General features: G+C 59.3%; 7 protein-coding genes across 7 annotated transcripts; 4 read left to right on the forward strand and 3 right to left on the reverse strand.

Annotated features, from left to right (window-relative positions):
• Positions 1 to 65: 65 nt before the first annotated feature.
• Positions 66 to 2,342, forward strand: BXZ73DRAFT_90168 (EXS-domain-containing protein; the record flags this gene model as incomplete). Its single annotated transcript, XM_048025538.1, has 8 exons — positions 66 to 553; positions 798 to 995; positions 1,426 to 1,567; positions 1,600 to 1,646; positions 1,700 to 1,745; positions 1,784 to 1,790; positions 1,938 to 2,054; positions 2,083 to 2,342. 8 exons carry the CDS (start codon positions 66 to 68, stop codon positions 2,340 to 2,342), a joined length of 1,305 nt encoding a protein of 434 aa, XP_047877558.1.
• Positions 2,343 to 3,334: 992 nt separating this feature from the next.
• Positions 3,335 to 4,980, forward strand: BXZ73DRAFT_47324 (NAD-dependent formate dehydrogenase; the record flags this gene model as incomplete). The annotated part of the gene is made up of 8 exons (XM_048019856.1): positions 3,335 to 3,457; positions 3,542 to 3,616; positions 3,672 to 3,716; positions 3,775 to 3,828; positions 3,883 to 3,945; positions 4,012 to 4,191; positions 4,251 to 4,869; positions 4,946 to 4,980. 8 exons carry the CDS (start codon positions 3,335 to 3,337, stop codon positions 4,978 to 4,980), a joined length of 1,194 nt encoding a protein of 397 aa, XP_047877559.1.
• A 383-nt stretch (positions 4,981 to 5,363) lies between these two features.
• Positions 5,364 to 6,444, reverse strand: BXZ73DRAFT_47331 (RlpA-like double-psi beta-barrel-protein domain-containing protein-containing protein; the record flags this gene model as incomplete). Its single annotated transcript, XM_048019859.1, has 5 exons — positions 5,364 to 5,460; positions 5,521 to 5,562; positions 5,617 to 5,766; positions 5,876 to 5,965; positions 6,041 to 6,444. 5 exons carry the CDS (start codon positions 6,442 to 6,444, stop codon positions 5,364 to 5,366), a joined length of 783 nt encoding a protein of 260 aa, XP_047877560.1.
• A 427-nt stretch (positions 6,445 to 6,871) lies between these two features.
• On the forward strand, positions 6,872 to 9,337 carry BXZ73DRAFT_47487 (uncharacterized protein; the record flags this gene model as incomplete). The annotated part of the gene is made up of 8 exons (XM_048019886.1): positions 6,872 to 7,189; positions 7,299 to 7,434; positions 7,490 to 7,938; positions 7,997 to 8,308; positions 8,364 to 8,745; positions 8,814 to 8,847; positions 8,903 to 9,054; positions 9,117 to 9,337. 8 exons carry the CDS (start codon positions 6,872 to 6,874, stop codon positions 9,335 to 9,337), a joined length of 2,004 nt encoding a protein of 667 aa, XP_047877561.1.
• Positions 9,338 to 10,371: 1,034 nt separating this feature from the next.
• Positions 10,372 to 11,544, reverse strand: BXZ73DRAFT_47510 (cyclophilin-like domain-containing protein; the record flags this gene model as incomplete). Its single annotated transcript, XM_048019889.1, has 10 exons — positions 10,372 to 10,437; positions 10,494 to 10,558; positions 10,608 to 10,656; positions 10,708 to 10,749; positions 10,810 to 10,820; positions 10,876 to 10,937; positions 10,989 to 11,049; positions 11,111 to 11,255; positions 11,312 to 11,334; positions 11,397 to 11,544. The coding sequence occupies 10 exons, from the start codon at positions 11,542 to 11,544 to the stop codon at positions 10,372 to 10,374; spliced, it is 672 nt and encodes a 223-aa protein (XP_047877562.1).
• A 708-nt stretch (positions 11,545 to 12,252) lies between these two features.
• BXZ73DRAFT_47433 (acid protease) lies at positions 12,253 to 13,581 on the forward strand (the record flags this gene model as incomplete). The annotated part of the gene is made up of 4 exons (XM_048019875.1): positions 12,253 to 12,460; positions 12,516 to 12,902; positions 12,957 to 13,040; positions 13,100 to 13,581. The coding sequence occupies 4 exons, from the start codon at positions 12,253 to 12,255 to the stop codon at positions 13,579 to 13,581; spliced, it is 1,161 nt and encodes a 386-aa protein (XP_047877563.1).
• A 4,470-nt stretch (positions 13,582 to 18,051) lies between these two features.
• Positions 18,052 to 20,112, reverse strand: BXZ73DRAFT_90175 (uncharacterized protein; the record flags this gene model as incomplete). Its single annotated transcript, XM_048025539.1, has 2 exons — positions 18,052 to 19,658; positions 19,818 to 20,112. 2 exons carry the CDS (start codon positions 20,110 to 20,112, stop codon positions 18,052 to 18,054), a joined length of 1,902 nt encoding a protein of 633 aa, XP_047877564.1.
• Between the last annotated feature and the right edge of the window lie 2,104 nt (positions 20,113 to 22,216).

The following is a 22,216-nucleotide window of genomic DNA, read 5'->3' on the forward strand; positions in this document are numbered from 1 at the left end:
TGCGGCTCTTTCTCCATGACCGCTCTCTCCTCCGCTCCCGCCTCCGCAACCACGCCACGAGCTCCATGAAGAGCGACTTCGACGATGAGCTCTCCTTCTCCGCAGCCTTTCCTCTCCCCTTCCGCGTCCTCTTCCTCGTCGCCCTAGGCATCCTCGGCTGGGCCGCGAACCTCCACGGCCTCCACCTCTGGGGCATCGACGCCGCCGGCGTGCTCGACCTGAGCCCGTACGAGACCGGGTCAGGCGGCGCGTACCGCCTCACGTCCCCGCTGCCCACCGCGGAGCGCCGCAAGGCCGCCCCGTCCTCGTCCTCGTCCTCGTCTCCGTCCGGTGGGGGCGCGCCGCACCACCTCCCCGTCTACCGGCTCGCGGGCTGGTTCGCGGGGTGGGCGGGCGGCGCGTGGGCGCTGTACGCGTACGCGACGGGCGCGGGCGCGGTGGACGCGGTGGACGCGTACAAGTTCGTGCCGGGCGTCGCGGCGCTCGTCGCGCTCACCGCGCTCGCGTGCCCGCTGCGGGTGCTGCACAAGGCGCAGCGGGACAAGTTCTTGACGTGAGTGCCCGTCTCTCTTTGTTTTTTTTTTTCGTCGTGAGGGTGTGGAGGGGCGAGGTGTGGAGGCGGCGGGGTATGGCGGGTTGGGGTGCGAGCTGGGGGCGGGGATTGGCAGGCGGGCGGGCGGGCTGTGGCGAGGGTCAGTTGCTGTTGCAGGCTGTCGACAGGGAGGATCAGATGGAGGGCGAAGGAAGGGAGAAAGGTTTTGGTTTGAGCTTGTATGCTGACCCTCTTTTTCTCGCAGCGCGATACACCGATGCGTATTCCCATCACCACACGGGGTCTACTTCTCCGACGTCGTGTTCGCCGATATCTTGACCTCCTTCGCCAAGGTCCTCGGGGACGTTTGGCTCTCTGTATATATGCTGCTTCCCGGCGGCAGCTTGCTCGCGCAGCCCGCCCAAGACGGCCTGACGCGCTGGGTTCTGCCTACGATCATGAGGTGAGCACCTTCATTCGCGTATGAAATGCTGTGGTAGCTGCGGAGAGGGATGGTCTCGGAACTTGCGCGCAGGACACATTCACTGGCATGCCAGTATGCACGCGAAGTGCGTGTTGCTTCGTATGCCAGTTGTTCTCCTTTGCACCCTGTGCTTCTGCGCGAATAGAACTTATTCACTCGGGCGATCTTGATTCTGGATTTTCCTGGTGTATGTGCGCAGCGCTCTATTCATGATCGGCGTGCCTCGTTTCCACCCGCGAAAACCGGTCTGCGGAAAGGTGATCTTCACCATTGACTTCCGCGCCCTGACGATAATGCATGCTGCCTGCTCGCTCTTGTTTCTCCGTGGATACCTGGACGATTCCGTCTCACCTGCGACATTTCTCGGCCTCTCCCTCCATGAATATGAAGCTGACTCTCAACTTCCCAGTCTACCCTACGCCATTCGCTTACGACAATGCCTCGTGGAGTACAATTCTCCCAGCAACACTAGCCGTCGCCCTCTCTATAATGCCCTCAAATATGCGTCTTCTTTCCCCGTTATCTTTCTTTCTGCCGCTCAGCGCATCGTGGTTTCCGACTTATGGCGAACAGAGGAGAGCAGGCCGCTGATGAGGCATGGCATGGGGAGCACCATCTCTTCCGTCTATGGTGGGTTCTCTCAGATGTCGCAACCTACCAGATCGATCTGACCTCTATCTCAGGCTTCTCGCAGCCGCAGTCAACTCTTTATACTCGTTCTGGTGGGACGTAACAAATGATTGGGGATGGACTTACTCCTTCCAAAGCGCAGCGGTAAGAGCCGGTCATCAAATCCTCCCCGCCCCTGCTGCTCCCACGCCTGCACTCCCGCTCGGCGCTCCTGAAACGCCCGAGGGATGCCACGGACGACTGCCGGAAGAGGTACCCGAGGACCTCGCGCAAGCTCTGGGGCACCCGCAGGAGCAGCGTCGCCGGACGTATCCGTACGGCTGCGCCCGACGCTGCTCTACCCGCTCGCCGTCTACCCGCTCGCGATACTCGTCGACCTCATTTTGCGGTTGACGTGGTCCGCAAGCTGTCGAGCCACCTGCACTCGTACGCCGAGGGCGACCTGATCATTTATGGATCGAGCTCGCCGAGGTCGTCCGCCGCTGGATGTGGGTCTTCCTCCGCGTCGAATGGGAGACCGTCAAGGAGGCGCGCCCGACCCGGTCGCCCCCGCCCGGGCCCCGGTCCGCGGGGCTTGCGGCCGATCCGAGCGAGGGTGAGGCGATCGCGTTGGAGTGCAGGGAGTCTTACCGAGACCCGATCTTCGAGACGGACGAGTTCGAGGCGGTGCCTTCGGAGAGGATAGGACCTAAGTAAGTGCCGGCTCGGCCTTGTGGGATGGATACGGGGTGGGAAGGGACGTGGACAATTATCGTAGATGCCAGTGAGTGTTTCCCCTGGCACGTCGCCGGCCACGGCCACGGCTCCCATCTAGAATCTGCGCTCACGTCACCGTTTCCCGTGCAGGTCTTCTATTCGTACATTACATAATGTAGCAATCACTACCGTGCAACCGCCCTGTCCCTTGGGATGCCTATGCACGCCTTCTCGGCGGCCGAATCGTCGCGTGGACGCGCATGTGGACACGGTCTCCAGCCGCAGCCACCCACAGTGACGGAGAATGGACACGAGCACGAGCGCGGCTTCGGAGCTTCGCGCGAACAGGGGCAAGGAATAGCAGCAGGTGCGCTAGAACTGTCGCCGAGTGCGCACACAGCGTCAGATGGGACGGGTGTAATGCGGGCCCTGGCCCCTTCGGAGCCCGGGCGCACAGCTGACCCTGCATGACGCGATAGGACGGAAGGCGCCGAGTAGGAGGTCGGGAGGAAAGAGACGAGGGAGGTGGAGGCGTCGGGAGAAGTCGCGTCGATACGGCTGGGAATGCTCTCATCAGCTTTCCGGGTGGCCTATTGCCGTCGCGAGTCCGGGGCTCCCCGGCGCACTCCGTGGGTGATGCGCGGGGGAGGACGGACCGTGGTCAGCTGACGCGACGGACCGTTGCCCGTGCGCGGGCGCAGTGGGGAGGAGCCCGTGGGCACCCGGGCGTGCGCATGGGGGGTTCCCACCATTAGCGTTCTATGGTACAAAAAGCGACAAGATGGGTAGGGTCCCCCTCACAGTGACAACCTGGGCTAGCTGCATTCGCCCGGTCAGCAGGAAGAAATCGGTGCCCCACCTTCCCACGACTACCGTGTCCGACTCGTTCACTAGACCCAGGTGTGTGCCCCGGGTTCGCTCCTGCTCAATGGGCCGCCTGGGTTGATTGCGCCTCCGGTCTCACAGACATCTGCATTAGTTGCCTCATGACCATGCTCGCCGCGACGTCCTATATAAGACGGGGCCTGTTCTCCACCTCCCCCAGGTCCCCACGCCTTCTCAGCTCGTCTCGTCTCGCACCTTCTCTCAACCAACAACAGTCAGCAGGCATGAAGGTGAGCGCCGTCCAGACGGATCTCGAGATCGAGCACAACACTGACGCTGCTGCAAATGACCCTGCGCTCGCCGTTGCGCCACAGGTCCTCGCCGTTCTCTACCGTGGTGGCCAGGCTGCCCAGGAGGAGGCTCGTCTCCTTGGCACGATCGAGAACCAGGTGGGTTTCCCAGAGTTGATTCGAATGTCAACAATGCCACTGACGGTGACCGCAGCTCGGCATCCGCCCCTGGCTCGAGTCTCTGGGCCATGAGTACGTCGTAAGTGTCCCCCTTTTGTATTCATAGAGGTCTGTGACACTCACCTTCTGCGGCTCAGGTCACGGACGACAAGGAGGGCCCTGACTCCGTCTTCCAAAAGGAGCTCGTCGATGTGTGTATCCCTGGAATCGTCTTATCTCTGTCTGGGTTCTGACATGTGAGCCAGGCCGAGGTCATCATCACCACACCCTTCCACCCCGGTTACCTCACCCGCGACCTCATCACCAAGGTTCGCACTTCGAACCTCGTGTCCATCAATCCCAAAGCTGATAGAATACTGCTGTTTGTGTTCTAGGCGAAGAACCTCAAGCTCTGCGTCACTGCTGGTGTCGGTTCTGACCACGTCGACCTCAACGCTGCGGCGGAGCGCGGCATCCAGGTCCTCGAGGTCACCGGCTCCAACGTCGTCTCGGTCGCCGAGCACGTCGTCATGAGCATCCTCCTGCTCGTCCGTAACTTCATCCCCGCCCACGAGGTCAGCCATTCGTGTTGCTTTCACACATACATCTATGCTCACTCTGCGTATCCATGCAGATGATCGAGCGTGGTGACTGGATGGTCTCCGAGGTCGCCCGCGACGCCTTCGACCTCGAGGGCAAGGTCGTCGGCACCATCGGCGCCGGGCGCATCGGCTTCCGCGTCCTCCAGCGCCTCCTCCCCTTCAACTGCAAGGAGCTCCTCTACTACGACTACAACCCGCTCCCCGCCGCTGCCGAGAAGGAGGTCGGCGCGATCCGCGTCGAGGACCTCAAGGACTTCGTCTCCCGCTGCGACGTCGTCACCGTCAACTGCCCGCTCCACGAGGGCACGATCGGGCTCGTCAACGCCGACCTGCTCTCGCACTTCAAGAAGGGCGCCTGGCTCGTGAACACCGCCCGCGGCGCGATCTGCGACAAGGACGCGGTCGCGGCCGCGCTCAAGTCCGGCCAGATCTCGGGCTACTCCGGGGACGTCTGGAACATGCAGCCCGCGCCGCGCGACCACCCGTGGCGGACGATGAAGAACCCGCTCGGGGCGGGCAACGGCATGGTGCCGCACTACTCGGGCACGACGCTCGACGCGCAGGCGCGCTACGCCAAGGGCACGGAGAGCATCCTGAAGAACTACTTTGAGGACCTGCCCCAGGAGCCAGCGAACGTCATCATCGGCAAGGGTGAGTGCCCCCGTTCCTGCGTCGCGTCCTGTGTGGGGTTCCCGGACTGACAGTTCGGCGCGTTTCCCCCTTGCAGCCGGGTACGAGACCAAGAACTACGGCCAGCGGTGAATGGGAGCCCCCCACGGGCAGTGTGAAGTTGATATCTATTGGGTCGCACGCTGTACGAATAGATGTAGTCTGCCATCATATCACCACCAACGCAATGCAAACATGTTCGTGTAATCATGCTCCGTTCGTGTGGATACTCTGGACACGGTTTTGAGTTCGGTTACCGTCGCAGTCATGACGATTCAACGAAGTGTGAACTCTCGGCAAAGGTTTTCGGTCTCTGCCGTCAGGCTCCCGCGAACGGCATTCAAGGATACTCCAAGCACGGCGCCCGTCTCTCCGGGAAGTTGCGTCTTCAACGAATTGCTGTCGCGAGAGTGCGGCCGCTTTCTGGAACTTTGTTGGGCGTCCGAATGGGTCGTAGAGCGGAGAAAACAACAGCATCATGCGAATAGATACCAAGGCCCGAGCAGACAGGATACAAAGAGCGTATACAGTGGGAGCAGAGAAGGGGCGCTGCCGGTCGTGGTGGTGTCTGGGCTATTCCGAGTGCATACGTCAACACGCGAGAACGGGCAGCTGAGAAATAGCGGAACTTACGGGATACCATTGTCGTCTGAGTAGGATGGGCAGGTGTCGTTGCTGTTTCCCTATCCACATGCGCTTTAGAAGGTCGTGAAACCTTAAGGAGACAACGTAGAACTCACTGTGGGGTTGGCAGGACAGCAGACGCTGGATCCATCATCAACACTGCCGAGCGCGGCGGCGTTCTTCGCCCCTGCCCAGTTGTCGAGGCAGTTGACCGACTTGTAGCTGACATTCCATACACCAAAGTCCTGGATACGGCTTGGTCTCGTGTCTGAGGCTCAAAAAGATAGTATAGACGAACCGTATAGCCTACGGTGAGACACAAGAGTTGAGTTGTTTTGTGGGAGAATCAAGCCTTCTCTGACACTCACCGTAAAATGCCTCGTCGGAAGGAAAGAAGTCATCCGGTATACTCTTTGAGGGCCAAGCAAGGTCAAAGTTGATGTACTGGCCGCTCCTTCATGTCGTACGTTTCAGCGACTGCTTCGCCCCCGCGTACGAAGTCCTCGCACGGTAGAACGGAAATACTCACTGGTTGGGCTTGTCCGGCGTCGCGGAACACCATCCTGCTCCGCCCACAGGACACAGGTCAGTAACCTTTATGACCACGCTCTTTGTGACGTTCGGGAAGAACGGTGGAGTGCCAGTGTATGTGTTGAGCAGGGTGATTTGAAAACACCGACCGCATCCTGGGCCGTACGCGGTGCTGCTGCCATACGCGTACTGGCTCATGGCGGCGGTCGGGTATTGGGTGCTTGCGCCGGTGCAGCCGCAGGATGCAATGTAGCCATCGGGCAGGGTGTAGTGAGTGAGGGTTGCGGTGCCGTCAGCGGGGTAGTCGATCCATTCGGTGGCGGAGACGAAGGCGGGGAGAGACAAAAGAGCGACAAGCCAGACGAGGAGCTGGGGTATATGGACAAGGGAGAACGGGGGCATCGCGGAGAGGCTCGTCGCGTGCACACGCGCACTCTAGGGAAGAAAAGAGGGCTGCGTGGGGACGCCGAGGGTCATGGAGAGAGGGAGGAGGATATTCGGAGACAATGCGCGCGGCGCGAGGGAGGGCAGGCACCAAAAAAGCGGATCAAATCATCTCTCCAGGACTTGGGGCTGCGGAACGGCGCGCGCGCGCGCGCAAGCTCTGGTGAGCATGGCGTATGTGGATGTGTAGGCAGGAGATGAAGAGTGAGATTGAGGGTGTGGTCGAGCCCAACGGCCCCGAGGCCGAGTTCGTGGTCGAGGTGGGGGCGGACCGCGGAACACAGCCACCGGCGGGCGTCGCGCACGGTGTTGTCATTCGCTCTGCTCGTCGCTCTCACCGTCCTCGGCCTTACGCTCTCCCGCTGTCTTGCAGCTCATGCTTATGATGAAGGCACTATACCCCGCCTCGAACGATATACCCAATGTACCCGACTCCCACATCGCCATCAAAATCGCCCGCCACTCTCCCTGCTCCGGCTGTTCAACATGCCTCGGCCTTCGTCCTCCCCCAGGCTGGAAAGTCTCTCTCGACTCGTCGGACGGATCGGACTCGGATGACGACGGCGAGCCCGCCACGCAGTATATTGACCGCTGCGGGTGCGGACACGACATCGCCGCCCACGGTGCGAACATCTCCACCATAGGACATACAGAATTCGTGCGGAGAGGACGCGTCGCCGTACGGTTAGATGAGCTACTTGAGGTGAGCGCATGGTTTCTATCACCCAGTCTTGACGCTCTGAACGCGTTTCATCTTCTATCCAGGTACGCATATCTACAGTATATCCTGTCTAAGCCTCATTGGGCTCTAGGACTCCGGAAGGCTCGGCGATTTCGATTACTCAGACAAGGACATTGACTCCTTGAGGAAACAAATGGGCGACTTTCGCAAGCCAGGAGAACCCAACTCACCCGCGAGTTCTCTGTCAGATGAGCTCGGCGCACTAGGTGTGTACTCTCCATACCAACCCCTCGTATGCGCGCCGGTCTCAGCCCTGTCAAGTCCCCTCATCGCCCCCCGAAAAGCACCCACTATCCCCCGCATCTTCGTTCTTAAGCGACGTTGTAGGTCGTCCTACCAAGAAGCGGCGTTTATCTCCAGATTACTCGTCGCTCAGCGAGGCTGAGGACGATGAAGACGACGAAGAGGAACGACCGCTTGCCACGCAGGTGGCGCGACAACCACCTAGCAAGAACAAGAACAAGGCGAACGGTCGTCCAGTACCAGGTCAAAGAGGCGGCAAGCAGAAGCACAGTATGAAGTCGAAGGCACATACTGCCCCTGCGAACATGCCACCACCAACAGCCCAGGAGCGAGAAGAGATGCGCCCCGCGCAGGCTGTGAACGGCCACGACGCGAAGGTCAAGGTGGAAGACAAGATGGATGAGGGCCAGCTCACGAGGCTGGCGACTGGTGTGACGATGGACGCGGCCGGTCCCGCATCTGCAGCGGTACGTGAAACCACCCTCGGTGCACCCCTCTCCCTCAATGTGTCCATCCCCTGCACAGCCTTCCGCGAAACAAGAGAAACTTGCGTACGTGGAGCTTCGAAAAAGCGTCATCAGGGTCATTGCGGTGGACAACGACCGCCAACCGCGATCCTCGGTGGTCATGACTGGTCTGAAGACCCTCTTCCAGAAGCAGCTTCCGAAGATGCCTCGAGAGTACATCGCGCGTCTGGTGTACGACCACAACTCCAAGTGCTTAGCTATCATCAAGCGAGGGTACAAGGTTGTAGGCGGCATCTGCTACCGTCCATTTCCACATCGAGGTTTCGCCGAGATTGTCTTCTTCGCGACAGCCTCAATAGATCAAGTCAAGGTGGAGGCTCTCTGTATCGCTCGTATGCATGCGTCTAACGCCATCTCGTTGTCAGGGATATGGTGGTATGCTCATGGACCACTTCAAGGCGCATATCAAGAAGACCTATCCCGACATGAACTATTTCCTTACCTACGCCGATAACTACGCCGTTGGGTACTTCCGAAAGCAGGGGTTTTCCAAGGAAATCACTCTGGATCGGGCCGTCTGGGCAGGCTACATTAAGGACTACGAGGGTGGTACCATCATGGAGTGCAAGCTGCTGCCGAAGGTCGATTATCTTTCATGGCGGGAAACCGCTCAACAGCAACGAGAAGCTGTCTTGACGAAGATCAGGGAGAAGAGCCGTTCACATATCGTCTACGATGGGCTTCCGCAGTTTCAGAACGGCGCAGGGGATGGGATGGTCGTCGACCCCAAGGAGGTGCCCGGTCTTCGTGGGTGCCCGCTAACTTCTATTATCACTATCTATGCCTCTAACCCTGCATTTCCAACCCATTTGCAGGGGAAAGCGGCTGGACACCGTCAATGCAGACAGCGTATGTAGCATGATGGACTGTCCTGCTACTTGCAATTTTGACATGTCACTTGTAGCCCAATCCGCCCGACCGGTCGCGGTGCTGAGCATGCGATGATGGAGAAGCTCCTCTCCGACTTGAAGTTGCATTCTTCCGCTTGGCCATTCCTGCAGCCCGTTAATGCGAAGGAAGTTCTCGACTACTACGACGTTATCACCCACCCCATGGGTTTGTGAACATCCTCAGTGCCGCGTGGACTAGATGCTGACTTCGCCCTCTGCCGTTTCCAGACCTCAGCACGATGGAGCACAAGCTGGACACCAACCAGTACACAGACACGGACCTGTTCCTCGACGACGCCCAGCTCATCTTTGACAACTGCCGGGCGTACAACCCCGAGGACACGGTGTACCACAAGAGCGCGACGCGGCTGGAGAAGTACATGCGCGATCAGATGAAGGCCCTCGGCCTCGTACGAAGTTCAAAGGTCAAGCGAGAACGGGAGGAATAGGCGTGCTGCGCGGGTGACGGGGCGCGGTGCGTCCGCGGGTTTACGATACTTCAGGCGCGGATTTATTGGGACTATTGATTTGCTCTCGGCTGTAGCATCATCGTCCTCTCTATGTTGTATCTTTATTGATTTTGCGTTATTGCTGCTTCTTGATACGCTCTTGCCCGCCCGTATAGTGTATATGCATACCAGAGGCCGGTGATCCAGGCGCGCGGGCGTTGCAGGGCTACTTATTAGAAATGTAGGTGTGGGTGTGGTGATTGAGACCGTTTGAACTCCGACGGAGTCCCCTCGTTCGTCGTGTCGGCCGCGGCAGCTGCAGAGCAGCATGGCGAGATGAGATGGTAGCAATAACATTCCCTTCTGTCGTTGGTGAGACCAAGTGCTACTTATTCCTTGAAAGTCGGTCGAACATCCAACCGATCCCCAGACCCTGTTATTACAGGAATTCTGCGGCGGGTCGATGCACTTTCCAAAAAGAACGTGATTCAAGAAAACGAATGACAGGCCCATGTAACTGTTACCTATACATCGGAAGTACAAACCGATCCGTAGGCAAGGGATCGACCGTACGGGAGCTTTAATTTACGGAACCCCGGGAGATCCTCTACTTCTCGACATCGTCGGCGTTGACACGACGGTAACGAGCCCGCTCGTTACCGCTGCAGCAGAGCCTGAGGTACTTCACACCACCGAGGCGCCAGAACGCAATACCACCGCCAATGAGAATGACGAGGAAAAGGATGGAGGTGAACGACCCCCAGCCGTCCTCGAGCTCAAGCGCAGATTCGTACGACGCCGCGCCCGTGGCCACCGAGAGATCGTCATCGAGGGGCTTGACAGTGGTCGCCGCGGCAGCGGCCTTCTCAGTCACGTCCGAGGCAGCGACCGCGACCGCAGCGTGGGTGGTCGTCGTCTGTGCGGCTGTCTTCGCAGAGGACGTGGTGGTATGGTTAGGCAGACCGGCGACCTGTAAATAACCAAAACATGATTTCATTCGTACGTTGCCTAACATCAGAATAGAGCCGGGCTTTTTAGAGCTCAGCGTGGGCAGGCACCTCTTTTTCGTCAGCAGCCGTCTCCACGGTGTCCACCGGAAGCTGTGATAGATGGAGTCAGCATTCTGGATTATTGATAGGTTTCACAGTTGACTCACCTCGCCACAGTCCGCGACAATGATATCCTGCTCGGGGCGGTCGTTGCGGCCCTTGTCAACGTTCTCTGCACAGAATTTAAGCAACAGCAAACCAACACATTTTGCAACACGTACCAATGGCAGTAATGATATCCATGCCCTCAACAACCTCGCCGAAGACGACCTGATCAGAGAATAAGCGTTATATGCACATGGTATGAACGAAACCACCTACATGCTTGCCATCCAGCCAGCTCGTAACAACAGTGGTGATGAACTATGAAAGGAAGGAAATTAATCAACGTCAACCCGTATATCAATGACGAATTAGTCTCACGAATTGAGAGCCTGTGAGCGCATACGTCAGTCAACTACGCTATATTCTGACTCCAATGATGCTCACCGTTCGTGTCCTTGCCAGCGTTAGCCATAGAGAGGAGACCGGGGCGAGTGTGACGGAGCTTGCTGAAAGGACAGTCGGTATCCATCTGTCTTGTAAGATAAAGCAGTACTCACAAGTTCTCGTCCGCGAAACGGTCGCCGTAGATGGACTTTCCGCCAGTGCCGTCACCACGGGCTAACAGAGTGCGCCCGTGAACATCCAAGCGTGGTCGGGGGGAATTGGGACGGCCACGTACTGAAGTCACCACCCTGGATCATGAAGCTCTTAATGACACGGTGGAACTTAGAACCCTTGTAGCCAAAGCCCTCGGGGAGCGCCTCGCCGTTCTTCTTGACACCGGTCGAGAGCGCACGGAAGTTCTCCGCGGTTTTGGGGACGGTCTGGACAACGGACCAACGTGAGCGCTCGGCCGTCAGAGACCCTGAGAGCTGCGTACACCACCGTAGAGACCGAGCACGACTGCAGGTGAGAAGCGTCAATAAGTTGGTGCTAGTGGAACGAAGCGAGGAGATGATGCTCACTCCGACCCATGTCCTTGTCGCCGTGCTTCATGTCAAAGTAGATCTTGTGGGTGATCTTGGGCCCCTTGGCCGCTTCGACTGACTGCGCGCAGAAGAAGGCGGCGACCGTGAGGAGAAGGAAACCGAAGGTGAGCCTGCTGAAGAACATGATGGAGGGAAAGAGAGAGGTGGGTAGCGAGCGCCTCTCTGGGTCGCATATGCAGACGTGGCCATCACGCGCCTTTCCACCGAGACCGATCACTGCAACCAGCTTTTCTCCCGGACCACTGCACCCAGCTGCACCCCGTTGCCCTGTGCGGTATCTGTTCACAATGGCATATGTTGGCTCACAGGTCTCGAAGAAGCGGGTCGTGATCCGAGAGTCAGACCGGTCATGACTCCTGAGGGCGCACACTCCCTCGTCGCTATCTCTCAGTCTCCGTAGTATACTAGAGCTCACATAACATCCATCTGCTTCCGGTCTTCGCTCGCTCCTCGCTCGTCCTCCTTTGAATCCTATATCGTAATCTCGAGAGTACTAATCAAAGGCGGCGGCGCCCGCGCGCACTGAACACAGTCAAAGTTAGCTCCTCGTCGACTTCGTGAACGCATGGCAAGGCCGCTTCTTTTGCACGCAGTTCCCTCGAAGACCTCATGGCCACCTGCAAGATCGGGTTCTTTTATCCTCGGTAGACGCAGTTGCTGTGTGTCTCTTCCCTTTTGTGTTGATCGCCTCTTCCCCCACTCACACTGTTGTTTCCAGGCTTTCCGAATCACTCGAGCCTGCCCCGTATAAGAGGATCATGTCGTGAAACATTTTCAAGAGCTCAATAACTCCCTCACTCGCCACTGTCTCGCCACTGCGCTTGCTCACGGGATGCTGTCACCTGCTGCTCTCGGTGTTTTCGTCCTCGCAGCTTCCGAAGGCATCGCCGCTGCCCAACCACAATCTATCGCCATCCAGTCCCGTGTGACTCCGAAAGGCCACACGACTGGTCTCCGTCGCCGTGCGCTCCCGGCACTCGGAGTCCCGCTGGACAACTTCTTTTTGGGCACAGATTTACAGTGGTTTGGGAACATCTCCGGTCCGTCTCTCCCTCTCCCTAAGTGTCGATACGATGTCCTCACATATAATGGCAGTCGGTACGCCACCGCAGGACGTCAGCGTCGTGTTCGACACCGGCTCTTTCACCCTCGAGTTCGCGACGGACGAGTGCACGTCCTGTACCCAAGCCAACAAGTTCGTCCGCTCCCAGAGCTCTACATTTGTCGCTGGAAACACGACCCGGAGGCTCAGTTTTGCCACTGGAGTGGGCGTCGATCCAGTCGTGAACAACGACTACGTCCTCACCGTCAAGACGGCGACAGACAGCGTCACGATTGGTAACATCACCACTGAAAACCTGAGTCTCTTTACGATCATCGACCAGACCCCGAAGTTCAACATCGACCCTTTCTTAGGAATACAGGGCTTGGGAGCATCTGCACAGGGCATTTTTGCTGCCCTTGAGGAGCAAGGACTGCCATGTGAGTGCCTCAGGCTCTACGGCATTGGGCAGCTACTGAATTATGCACATACAGCCCTGTTTAGCATGTTTTTGACCCCGAACGCGGTCGGCAACGCAGAGCTTCTGCTCGGCGGAATCAATGATACTCAGTTCGACGGTGTGTCCTCAGTCTCTTTCCAACCTTTCGTGCAGCATCCTGACTCGATTGCCTCCAAGGGGACCTCGTCTTCACTTCCGTCGAGGATGCCAGCCACTGGCAAACGATTGCCTCCGGAATCTTTATCAACAACCAAACGACCTCCCTCCTCCAGACGCCTCTCACCGTCATCTTCGACTCGGGCACGTCAAACATCGTCTTCGACGACGATATCGTTGACGCCATGAACGCCCTCATCTCCCCGTCGATCCGGCCCTTCTCCGCCGAGCCCGGCGCGTTTGGCCTTCCCTGCGACGAGATCGACAGTCTCCCGGCGGTGATCGACATGACGTTCACCGCGCAAGACGGCACTCCGTTCAACCTGACAATCCCCAGCTCCGAGCTGAACGTCGGACCGTTCGAGAGCGACCCGTCTACGTGCCAGACACTCATCAACTCCTTTCCGGGCCTGAATGTCGTTGGCGGCTCGGTCTTGAAGCACTACTACTCGGTGTGGGACATTGGAAACCAGCGCCTGGGATTTGCGCCGAACGGTGAGTAATTTCATTGTTTTAGAGCCGCAGAGAACTCATGAACTCCCGTACGAACAGGTTTCTAGCCGGATTTTTATACACTTTTTAGGCTGGCCTCACGAATGACAAGAAGGCTACTAGGGCGTAGAGACTGTTCAGAAACATCATTGGTAACAATACGCAATAGCCAGGATAATCCGGAGAGAACACAGGGCAGATGCGGCGGCTGTGGGCAGGCGAAAGGGGCAGCATAGAGATTCAAGAAAGCGAAGCAGGCACTGGAAGGCGAGGAGGGTTCGAAACCTAGCCTCAGCGTCCGGCTGGGCTGACCGGGCCTTCAGCGCTTCAGCGCTCGGCATAACTTCTGGCAGGGCCATGAGCACAATTCTGTCCTTCCCCCTCGCTGCGTTGCCTGGCGATCTATGTTTGCTATCTACTTGGCATGCACTAGATTCCTTATTGAACCGTATCCGTTGTGTATCCAAATCTCTGCGGACCTTGAATGTCTAAACAAGTACTACCCTCAATCCTGTCCGTCGGCCCTCTCGACGCGACTACCACACTGGACATATTCCTTGCGTTCCGTACGCGGCATGCGGCGGCGCCGGTCAACGTCCATTCGCTCGACCGCACGATCAGCGGCTCTGACAGCGAGACATTGCAACCGTCGTGCGCGCTGAACACGGCACCCGCAGTCGTCGTACAATTGCAAACGTTGACGATGTGTCATACTGACCGCATTCAAATCCAAAGTGGTCACTATGACGGTCCATCCCCGCAGGCGCGTCGCGGCCCCGCTCGCTGCATCGCAAGATCTCCCGCGCGTTGCGCCCTCAACCGCGCCCACAGATGCGCCAACGTGCTGCGAACGGTGATATCAGCCCCCACCTATATATATACACGTACACGGATTGCTCTGCGCGCACGTTCATGTGGACCGTGCGCGCGTCTGGTCGGAGCCGTGAAGCCCGCGGTCAGAGGTTAAACGGCTTCTGGTGGGGGTGCCGTGAGGAATGTCCGAACTACGTCGGGCTCTCGACAAATGCTGGCGGTCCGCGCTCCGACCACACACTCACACTAGTACTAGGTCGGCCTCAGTTCGGGCCGGGCTCTGAGGGAATTGGAGTCCCGACAGAGTTCGCGGACACCGCTGGGATAGGCTTTCGGGCCTGGAGTTCAACGTTCAACTTTCAACGATCAAACTTCCTTCGGGTGTGCGATTCCAACGGATGGAAACATGCCGGAATGAACGAGTATCCGGACAAGTATGAGATTAAGAGTGGATTTGATCAGTGTCTCGAGACACGGCGTACAGCTCGGTGAACTCTACTACCGACACCACGCGACGGACACCACATGGCAACCACGGGCCCGTCTCGGACACACGACTCTGCAGCACAGGAATACACGCGTGCATTGCGAAGATGAAGATCGAGCTCCGAGTCCCAAGGAACCCGCACCGTCCGAGAATCTGTACATTACGGCGCACCCCGTGCCCCTCGCGTCCCGAGTACGCCTGCACCACGGCCCCTCGAGACCCGACGACACCCCACGTCCGCTGTCGACCGCGAACCCGCCGGGAGAGGTTCGAACTGTCATCGCCCGTACGATCCGCCGGGAGGCATACCGCCGGAGAGCGTTGCAGAAGGAGTTTCCGTGGTCGTAACCGCGCGCTGGCTGGAAGGGCGTCCGATGACTCGAGCTCCGGGCGACGGGGATCGATCCGGCTTGGCGCATGTGGTTTGACGTGGGAGACGCGGGATGGACGAGTGGGCGTCGGAAGGACGAGGACCGGAGTGCAGTGAGTGCCCGCCTGTGCCCGCCTTCCTTTCCCGTCCGGCGCTGGAAAGTCGAGTTCCGAGAGATCGGAAGACGCCCGCTCCCAGCGAGCTTGTGTGTTCGACAGATGCGCGCAGCAGCGAGTTCTTCGGCAGAAGTCGAGCGAAGTGGGATGTCGAACGATGCTTGGCCGACGATGATGCAGAGCAGGATCCCTGGCCCTGGAGTATCTCCGTTCGGGAAGCGTCGCAAGAGCGCGGCCTCCGCCTATTCCGCGCGAACCCGTCCGCATCTTGCGGCCGTCGCGCGCTCCCTAGGGTTCCGTTCATCGTCGCTTCTGCGCACAGGGCTTGCACCGCTCCAGACGACCGGTTTGAAGCCAGGAGACCCACGCGGCGATCTGACGCACCGTCCTCGAAGCTTTCGACGGCGAGCGCGGATATGTGGGCCGTCCTCGCTCACCTTCACGTTTTGCGTTTTGCACATCCATACTCCGGTCCCACCCGGCCTGCATCTCGGTCTCTGCGGAGAACGCGGGAACACGTGCCAAGAGCCTCGGGTCCTGTGCAGCGCATTCCCGTGACCCGGTCCCCATGACAGGTGGCGCGACGAGCGTTGCAGAGAGAGTGAAGTTTGAACGAACGTGAGAGCGCCCCTGGGCTCGACCCGGCCAGGCGCGCTCCGCCGTGAAATCCCCGTCCCGCCCACGGCGGTCCCTATCGCGCTCCTGTGTCAGCGCGACGGACGGGAGACAGCATGCGACGCACCGAGGGCGGCGCGCGCAGCGGACGGGCAACGTGCGCCCCCAGCTGACCCCCGCCGTCCCAGCGTTCTGTCAGAGCCGAAGCATCCGAGGGAAAGCGGGAAGACTTAGCGTTCCGTCCCACCTCAGGGTCGCGCTCTTCTGTCTGATAGCACTGCGGCTCTGATAGAGCTCCTCGCGGGGCGGCCTGGTGCCGTCCTGACGTCGACCTCGTCCCAGAGAGATGCCGGTCCATTCAGATGTCGGTCAGAGTTGGTGCGCCGTGGGCGATTCGTCGTCCGTATGGAGCATGAGCGTGCACGCGATAGCGCGAACCTGGACCTGAGCAAGCCATCCCCGATCTGGCAGCTAGAGCGGGGCCGTGCGCGGATAGACGGGGAGCGACGGGGGAACGTGCGCGAGCAGACAAGTGTATCGTATCCCTCAGAGCAGAGGCCTCTGCGGTCGGCGCGTAGCCTGCGGGGGCCTCGGGCCTCGGGTTGACGTGCGCGATGGAGGTGGACACCGCGAATTATGAATGGCCGCAATGCGGTTCGGTTGGGTGCGCATGGGCGCGCGTTGGTGGGGTGATATACGAGCGTCGATGGCTAGTACAGTTCCGACGCGGGGCTTTGATTTCATGGTCGTCGATGTAGTAAAGCCGCGCGCTGTTACGAACAAACGGAGCAGTCAGCGCGCGGAGGCGAACGCACAGCGGCGTACCTCAATCCCCATCCCCAGCGCCGCCGCGGCGCGCGGCGCTCGATACAAAGATCTAAGGGTGCGCGATGGGGATAGGATGGGGCGACGAACAGGAAAGGGAAGGGCAAAGAAAGGCCATGACACGATCGCAGTCAGCTCTTACGGCGCAACGGGGACCAGATAGGAGAGAAGGGAGACGGTGCTTATCGAACGTTACGAGAAACGCTGCATTCCACTCGTCGCCATCGCGCGCGGCCTGGTCGGGGGCTCGAAAGAGCGTGGAACGGACGAGGTCGTGTCTTATGCAGCCCAGAAGCGTCGTCCGTCTGCGGGGACAACGGCCCTACTGACGTCGGCTTCGACTTCGAGTGCCACTTGTGATACTCGGTGCGCGAAAACTTGGCAAACCCGATACCGCGCGGAGCGGGCGCGTGCGCAACCACGGCAGTACCCTCATGCCTCAACGGACAGCATTGCGTCCAGGCAGTCGTCGGATACACGCTGGGGTGTTGATCCGGGAGGTCGCCGCCGCCGTGTCTTGCCCCCACCCGCGTTCGTGATCGCCGACCGCGAGACCGCGGAAAGGGGCGTTCGCGCTCGCGGGCGCGTGCACGACAGCGACGAGCGATCGGCCGGGGTCCGCCAGGGGAGGAACGAGGTCGACGGCCGTCTGTCCGCGAGGAGAATCCACAGAGCGATGTGCGCGCGACTGCTAGAGTCACGCGCGACGATCGTCGAGGTTCCTCCCGTTGGAGCGTCCGCCTCCGCGATCCCGGTCCACCGAGGCCACCACCGGCACGGCCTTCCATCCCTCAGCTCCATCACCCCACACGGCAGGCCCACCGCACAGAAGCGCGGTGCCGCTCCGTACACCAAGCCGCCTCGAGAGGCAGTAGCACCTATGAGGCGGTGAGTATGGCATAAGGACATAGAGGAAGAGGGGCATATATCTATGTACAAGGGTGTGAGTACAGAGGAAACGACGCGTAACAGATGAGAGAGGGAGAGACGAAACGAGACGAGATGAGGCAGAGTGGCAGTAGCGCAGGAAAAGATCTCACATGTAGTCTCGCATACCGACGACAATGGCCATCCAAACAGAGCATCCACACTAAACCATGCAACAAGAACGGAACAAGATTATGGAAACAAAGAATGTGACGTAGTCGAAAGGACGAGAGAAACTAATGTCCGAAGACGGCGCAACCTGTTAAATAGCACACAAAGCTCCTCTTTCCCCTTTCCCCACAGGGGACTAGGGAAACAGGAGACGACCTTACTGCGTACCGTAACCGTAGGAGCCGAGACATTGTTCAGGAAAGGCTTCCGAGAAGGAGGGCAGGGTCGAGAATGGCTTCTTCATCGCCGAGAGGTGGATTTGCGGGAGAGTCAGACCGGCGAATCCTTCGAAACCTGACGCACAGTCCGCATCGGCGTAAGCGTAAGCGTGGCGGGCTGTGAGCGAGGCGCCAGGATTCGCGGGGTCTGCAGGGGTATAGGGGATGGCGTGCGCAATCCAAGGGGGGTTGTAGCCACTGCAAGAGGGCGTCGGGATGTCGACGAGCATGGACATCTGGATGGTCCTCTCCTCTGAGCCGTCGGACGACGACGAAGCCGAAGACATAGGCGAGTAAGTGAGAGTCGGTGTCGAAAGCGTCGTAGGTGAAACCTCGGTCTGGGGCTCCACGTCCATCGAATACCCGGAGTCGAAACCCGTCCCAGGTGTCGGTCTTGTATCGTACCACGCGCCCAACTTGTCCGTCTTCGGGAAGAAGGGGTCGACCACGACCGCGCTGCGCTCGGCGCCCAACTGCGGCACGGTCGCGCTGCGCTGCAGGCCGCGCGACCGAGAGCTGGGCGGAGGGGGCGGAGGGGGAATGGAGAAAGGAAGACGTGCGGCAGCGGCCGCAGTCTCATCCCTAGTCCACGGCGCAGTCGGGACCCGGGTACAAGAAGGAGACGGGGCGGGGGTGTACAGCACATCAGCAGCGCTCTGGCTCCGCGCCAGGGGGTGAGCAGTCGACGTCGACGCAGGTAGCTTGCCGACCCAGAGACGCCACTCGAGAGCTTCTCCAAGCGCGCGTTCGCAGCGCCCGATTTCCCTCGGGGGAAGACTTGCAAGCTTCGCCCACGCACGGTTGGAGTACGATCGGTCTTGCATGAACTTGGAAGCGAGTATGAGGCAAGCCAAAAAGGCGCGGCGGGGACAACACAAGGGGGAGGGGAGGTGGGGAAGCGGGGGCAGAGAAGTATCGCAGAGGGAGGGCCGACACGACGCACGGGCGTCGATGTCTATGGCGCCAACGAGCACGGTGTCACCGTCGCGAACGGTTTGGATGGTGTTGCTGGGATCGTGGGAGATAGAGCCGACGATGTGGGGCTCATCGATGACACCTTGCACAATCCTAGGCTCGACGTCTTCGTCCCGGTGGACAAATGTCCCAGTCTTCTCGGCGCGGAGGATTTCGGGGATCTTGGCGCGAACGGCCTCCAGGTAGCAAAGCGCGGTTTGGAGGACGCCAGTGGACGTTCGGGAGCGACGGAGGACCTCGTGCACAAAGCCCTTGATCGGAAGCAGATTCCCGCCGACGGAACCTTCGGGCGGCTGCGAGTGTGACTCGCACCCACTCGCGGTTGGAGAGGGCGTGCGGCGCGTTGACGGCGATATCGGCGAGGGAAGCTGTGTGTTCCGCGACGAGAAGAATGGCGCGAGACTATGCGAAACGATTGCGGCGGATGAGGACGCGACCTTGAGGTCGGGCTGCGCACAGAGCCCATCACCGTTACCAACGAGGTAAACGGCCGGAATGTCGTCGGTTTGCCAAACGTCGGAAAGCGTTTTTACGGCTTGATCTGGAGAAACGGTCGCAATGAATATCTGTTCTATCGCCCGCGACAGAAACAGGTATGGATGACATCCGAAGGTGACCGACGCGCCGAGGCACTCGCGCGCGCGCCAGAACGACACGGCGCGTCGGGAAACGACACAGAGGTGCTCGCGGACCGGCCCGCGGCACAAACGCCAAATCAAACAGTGCTCACCGACGAGTTTTGCGGCATATTTTGACTTTTGAACATCCCGGATGGACGACGATGGCAGTGATGTCTTGATGTCGCAGATGGGGTGGAGGGGGGCGGTGGACGGAGAGGAGGCGGCAGATGAAGAAGCGGGAGTGTGCAAGTAAACAGGAGTGGGGACAGGTGACTTGGAAAGTGTGGAATGCGAGTGTGTGGGATGCGAGATGTTGGAAGCATAGGGCTGCCAACGGGCCCTAGCGCGCGAGGTCGCGCCAGGGCCGCGGTGGGGCAGCGAGTGGGTGACTGCATGGATATTCATTGTCGATAAGTGTGCGGAGACTGGGATCTTGTGGAACAGAGTGGTGGCGATGGAGTATTACCAGATTAATATGATTCAGAAGAGAGCATGGGCGAGGTCGAAGGTGGACTGGATGATAATGATACTGGAATCAGAAGGAGAAGTTGAGACGAGAGAGTTGGAATCGGACGAGGGGACGGCGGTGGAATACAGCGGGAGGGGGTATACTTGAGCGGTGAGGCGCATACGAAGCATTGTGAAAAGTGGGGAGAGTGGCGGATGTCCCAGTCAGCGACTAAGGACGATCCGGAGGGAAGCTCGTCGGCTGGATGAGCACGAGCTGGGAGATTTGTGTCGCGAGTTGGGCAGGCGGAAAAGTGAGATTTGCGGATTGAGCTGGGACGTCGGGGGACGATAGAGGGGCAAGCGGGAGTTATATGGGCGTAGCGAGAGTCAGCTGCAGACGAGAGTCAGTCGCTATATCGAGGCGCCCCCTCCGCCACACGCAAACACGGCCAAACACGGCTGGAGTCACCGGCTCTCGTCCTCTCCTCCCTCTCGGATCTCGCAGCGCCCTCGCTCTCCGCACCCTCGCCCCCGCCGGGCGGTGCTCGTATGTCCGCCTCCTCGACGACCCCGCGCACACTGTCCGCCGAACCCGAAGTTCCGCGCCCCGTGACTCAGTACTCAACTGCCCTCTCCGTCCGCAGCACCCCTCTCCGTCCCGCGTCGCGTTTCCGCTCGGAAGGGCATTGTGCCACCGCGCTGCTGGAACTGAGCCGGATGTGGGTAGACAGCCGACAATGGAATCCCAGCATCCCTTCATCGCCCGCACACGTCCCCTGCCTTCTCCGGCCGTGCCATGTCATCTGCTCTCCCATCGTCTCCCCCAGTCATTCTTCTCGCACGCATGTGAACCCGTCGCACGATCCTTCTACCGCCCACCAGCACTGCTCCGTGCTATCCCGATACTGCGTATCCACAGTCGTTCTCCTTCCAGCATCGCATTCTGCATTCATTGTGTAACATCCCGAGCGGGTCTCTCGCTCATCCGGAGGGTCCCGCCACTGCGCATTCTCATGCGCACTCCTTACTGCGGGGCTTGTGCGGTTCTCACCGGGTCGCGCGTCATCGCCTTGTTCAGTTCACACGCAAGATTCGTTGCAAGAAGCACGAATGCAGGCTATTCTGTGCTGTTCCTTGTACATGCATGCTGATATTCGTGCGATCATCGTGAGCTTCGCCGTCTCCATCAGGCTCTCTTTCCAACTACACCGTGCCCTCGTCTACCTTCGAGGCTAATCTTCTTGCCTTCTCCGTGTATCCATCCCAGCCAAGGCATCACTATAGCTGAGTACACCCGTTGTTCCGTCTACGGACACCCTGTTATGAATTCAACTATCCATCTTGTCCCCGGTCATTGTTGTGTCCCGGCGCTCCACTTGCATGTCGCTGCCATGCCAATACTCTGCTCGCCCAGACAGCGCTGTATCACATCTGCCGCATACAGCATTCTAAGCTCTGCGACGAGTGATGGAGAAGACTGCAGACGCGGAAGGGCTGTGGACATGCGTCCCATCGAAGCTCGGCGCCGCACATCTAGTGTATATGGAACGAATTCGAATTCGGCAGGACGCTGAGGCATGAGGAGTCATGCCCCCGATTGGGTCCGCAAGGTGGACTACTCCTGTTCCGGATATCTGGCGTTGTCGACAGTCATCTGCATCACCAGCCGCATGATGACGATCTGTTATTTGTGCCCGTGCCTACTCCGAAGTTGCGAGTACTGCGGCCGAGCGCGCGAGTCAGCACACCGTCGCCACATCGAGTAAGTGATGTGTCGGATGTCCTTGTCCATCTACGCCACTCAACTGCTACAGTGCGTGCATGCGCAGACAGCAACGTTCCTGGACGACCGACGCCTTGACGCAAGCTTGACATATTTGGCTGCTGATCCCCCGCACGTTCCTTCCACAGTTTCCCTCTACTACGTTACCCACTGCTTGCCATAAGCGTTTTCCTGAAGATTTTTCTCCACACGCAACCTGACGTGCACGACGTTCCTCGGGGCCTAGGACCAAATTCAAACCTGCAGCATCAGCGTTTCGAACCTCGACGCGCCAGC

This window comes from Epithele typhae (genome assembly GCF_022376455.1).
Source record: "Epithele typhae strain CBS 203.58 chromosome Unknown BXZ73scaffold_26, whole genome shotgun sequence".
Taxonomy (NCBI): Eukaryota; Fungi; Basidiomycota; class Agaricomycetes; order Polyporales; family Epitheliaceae; genus Epithele; species Epithele typhae.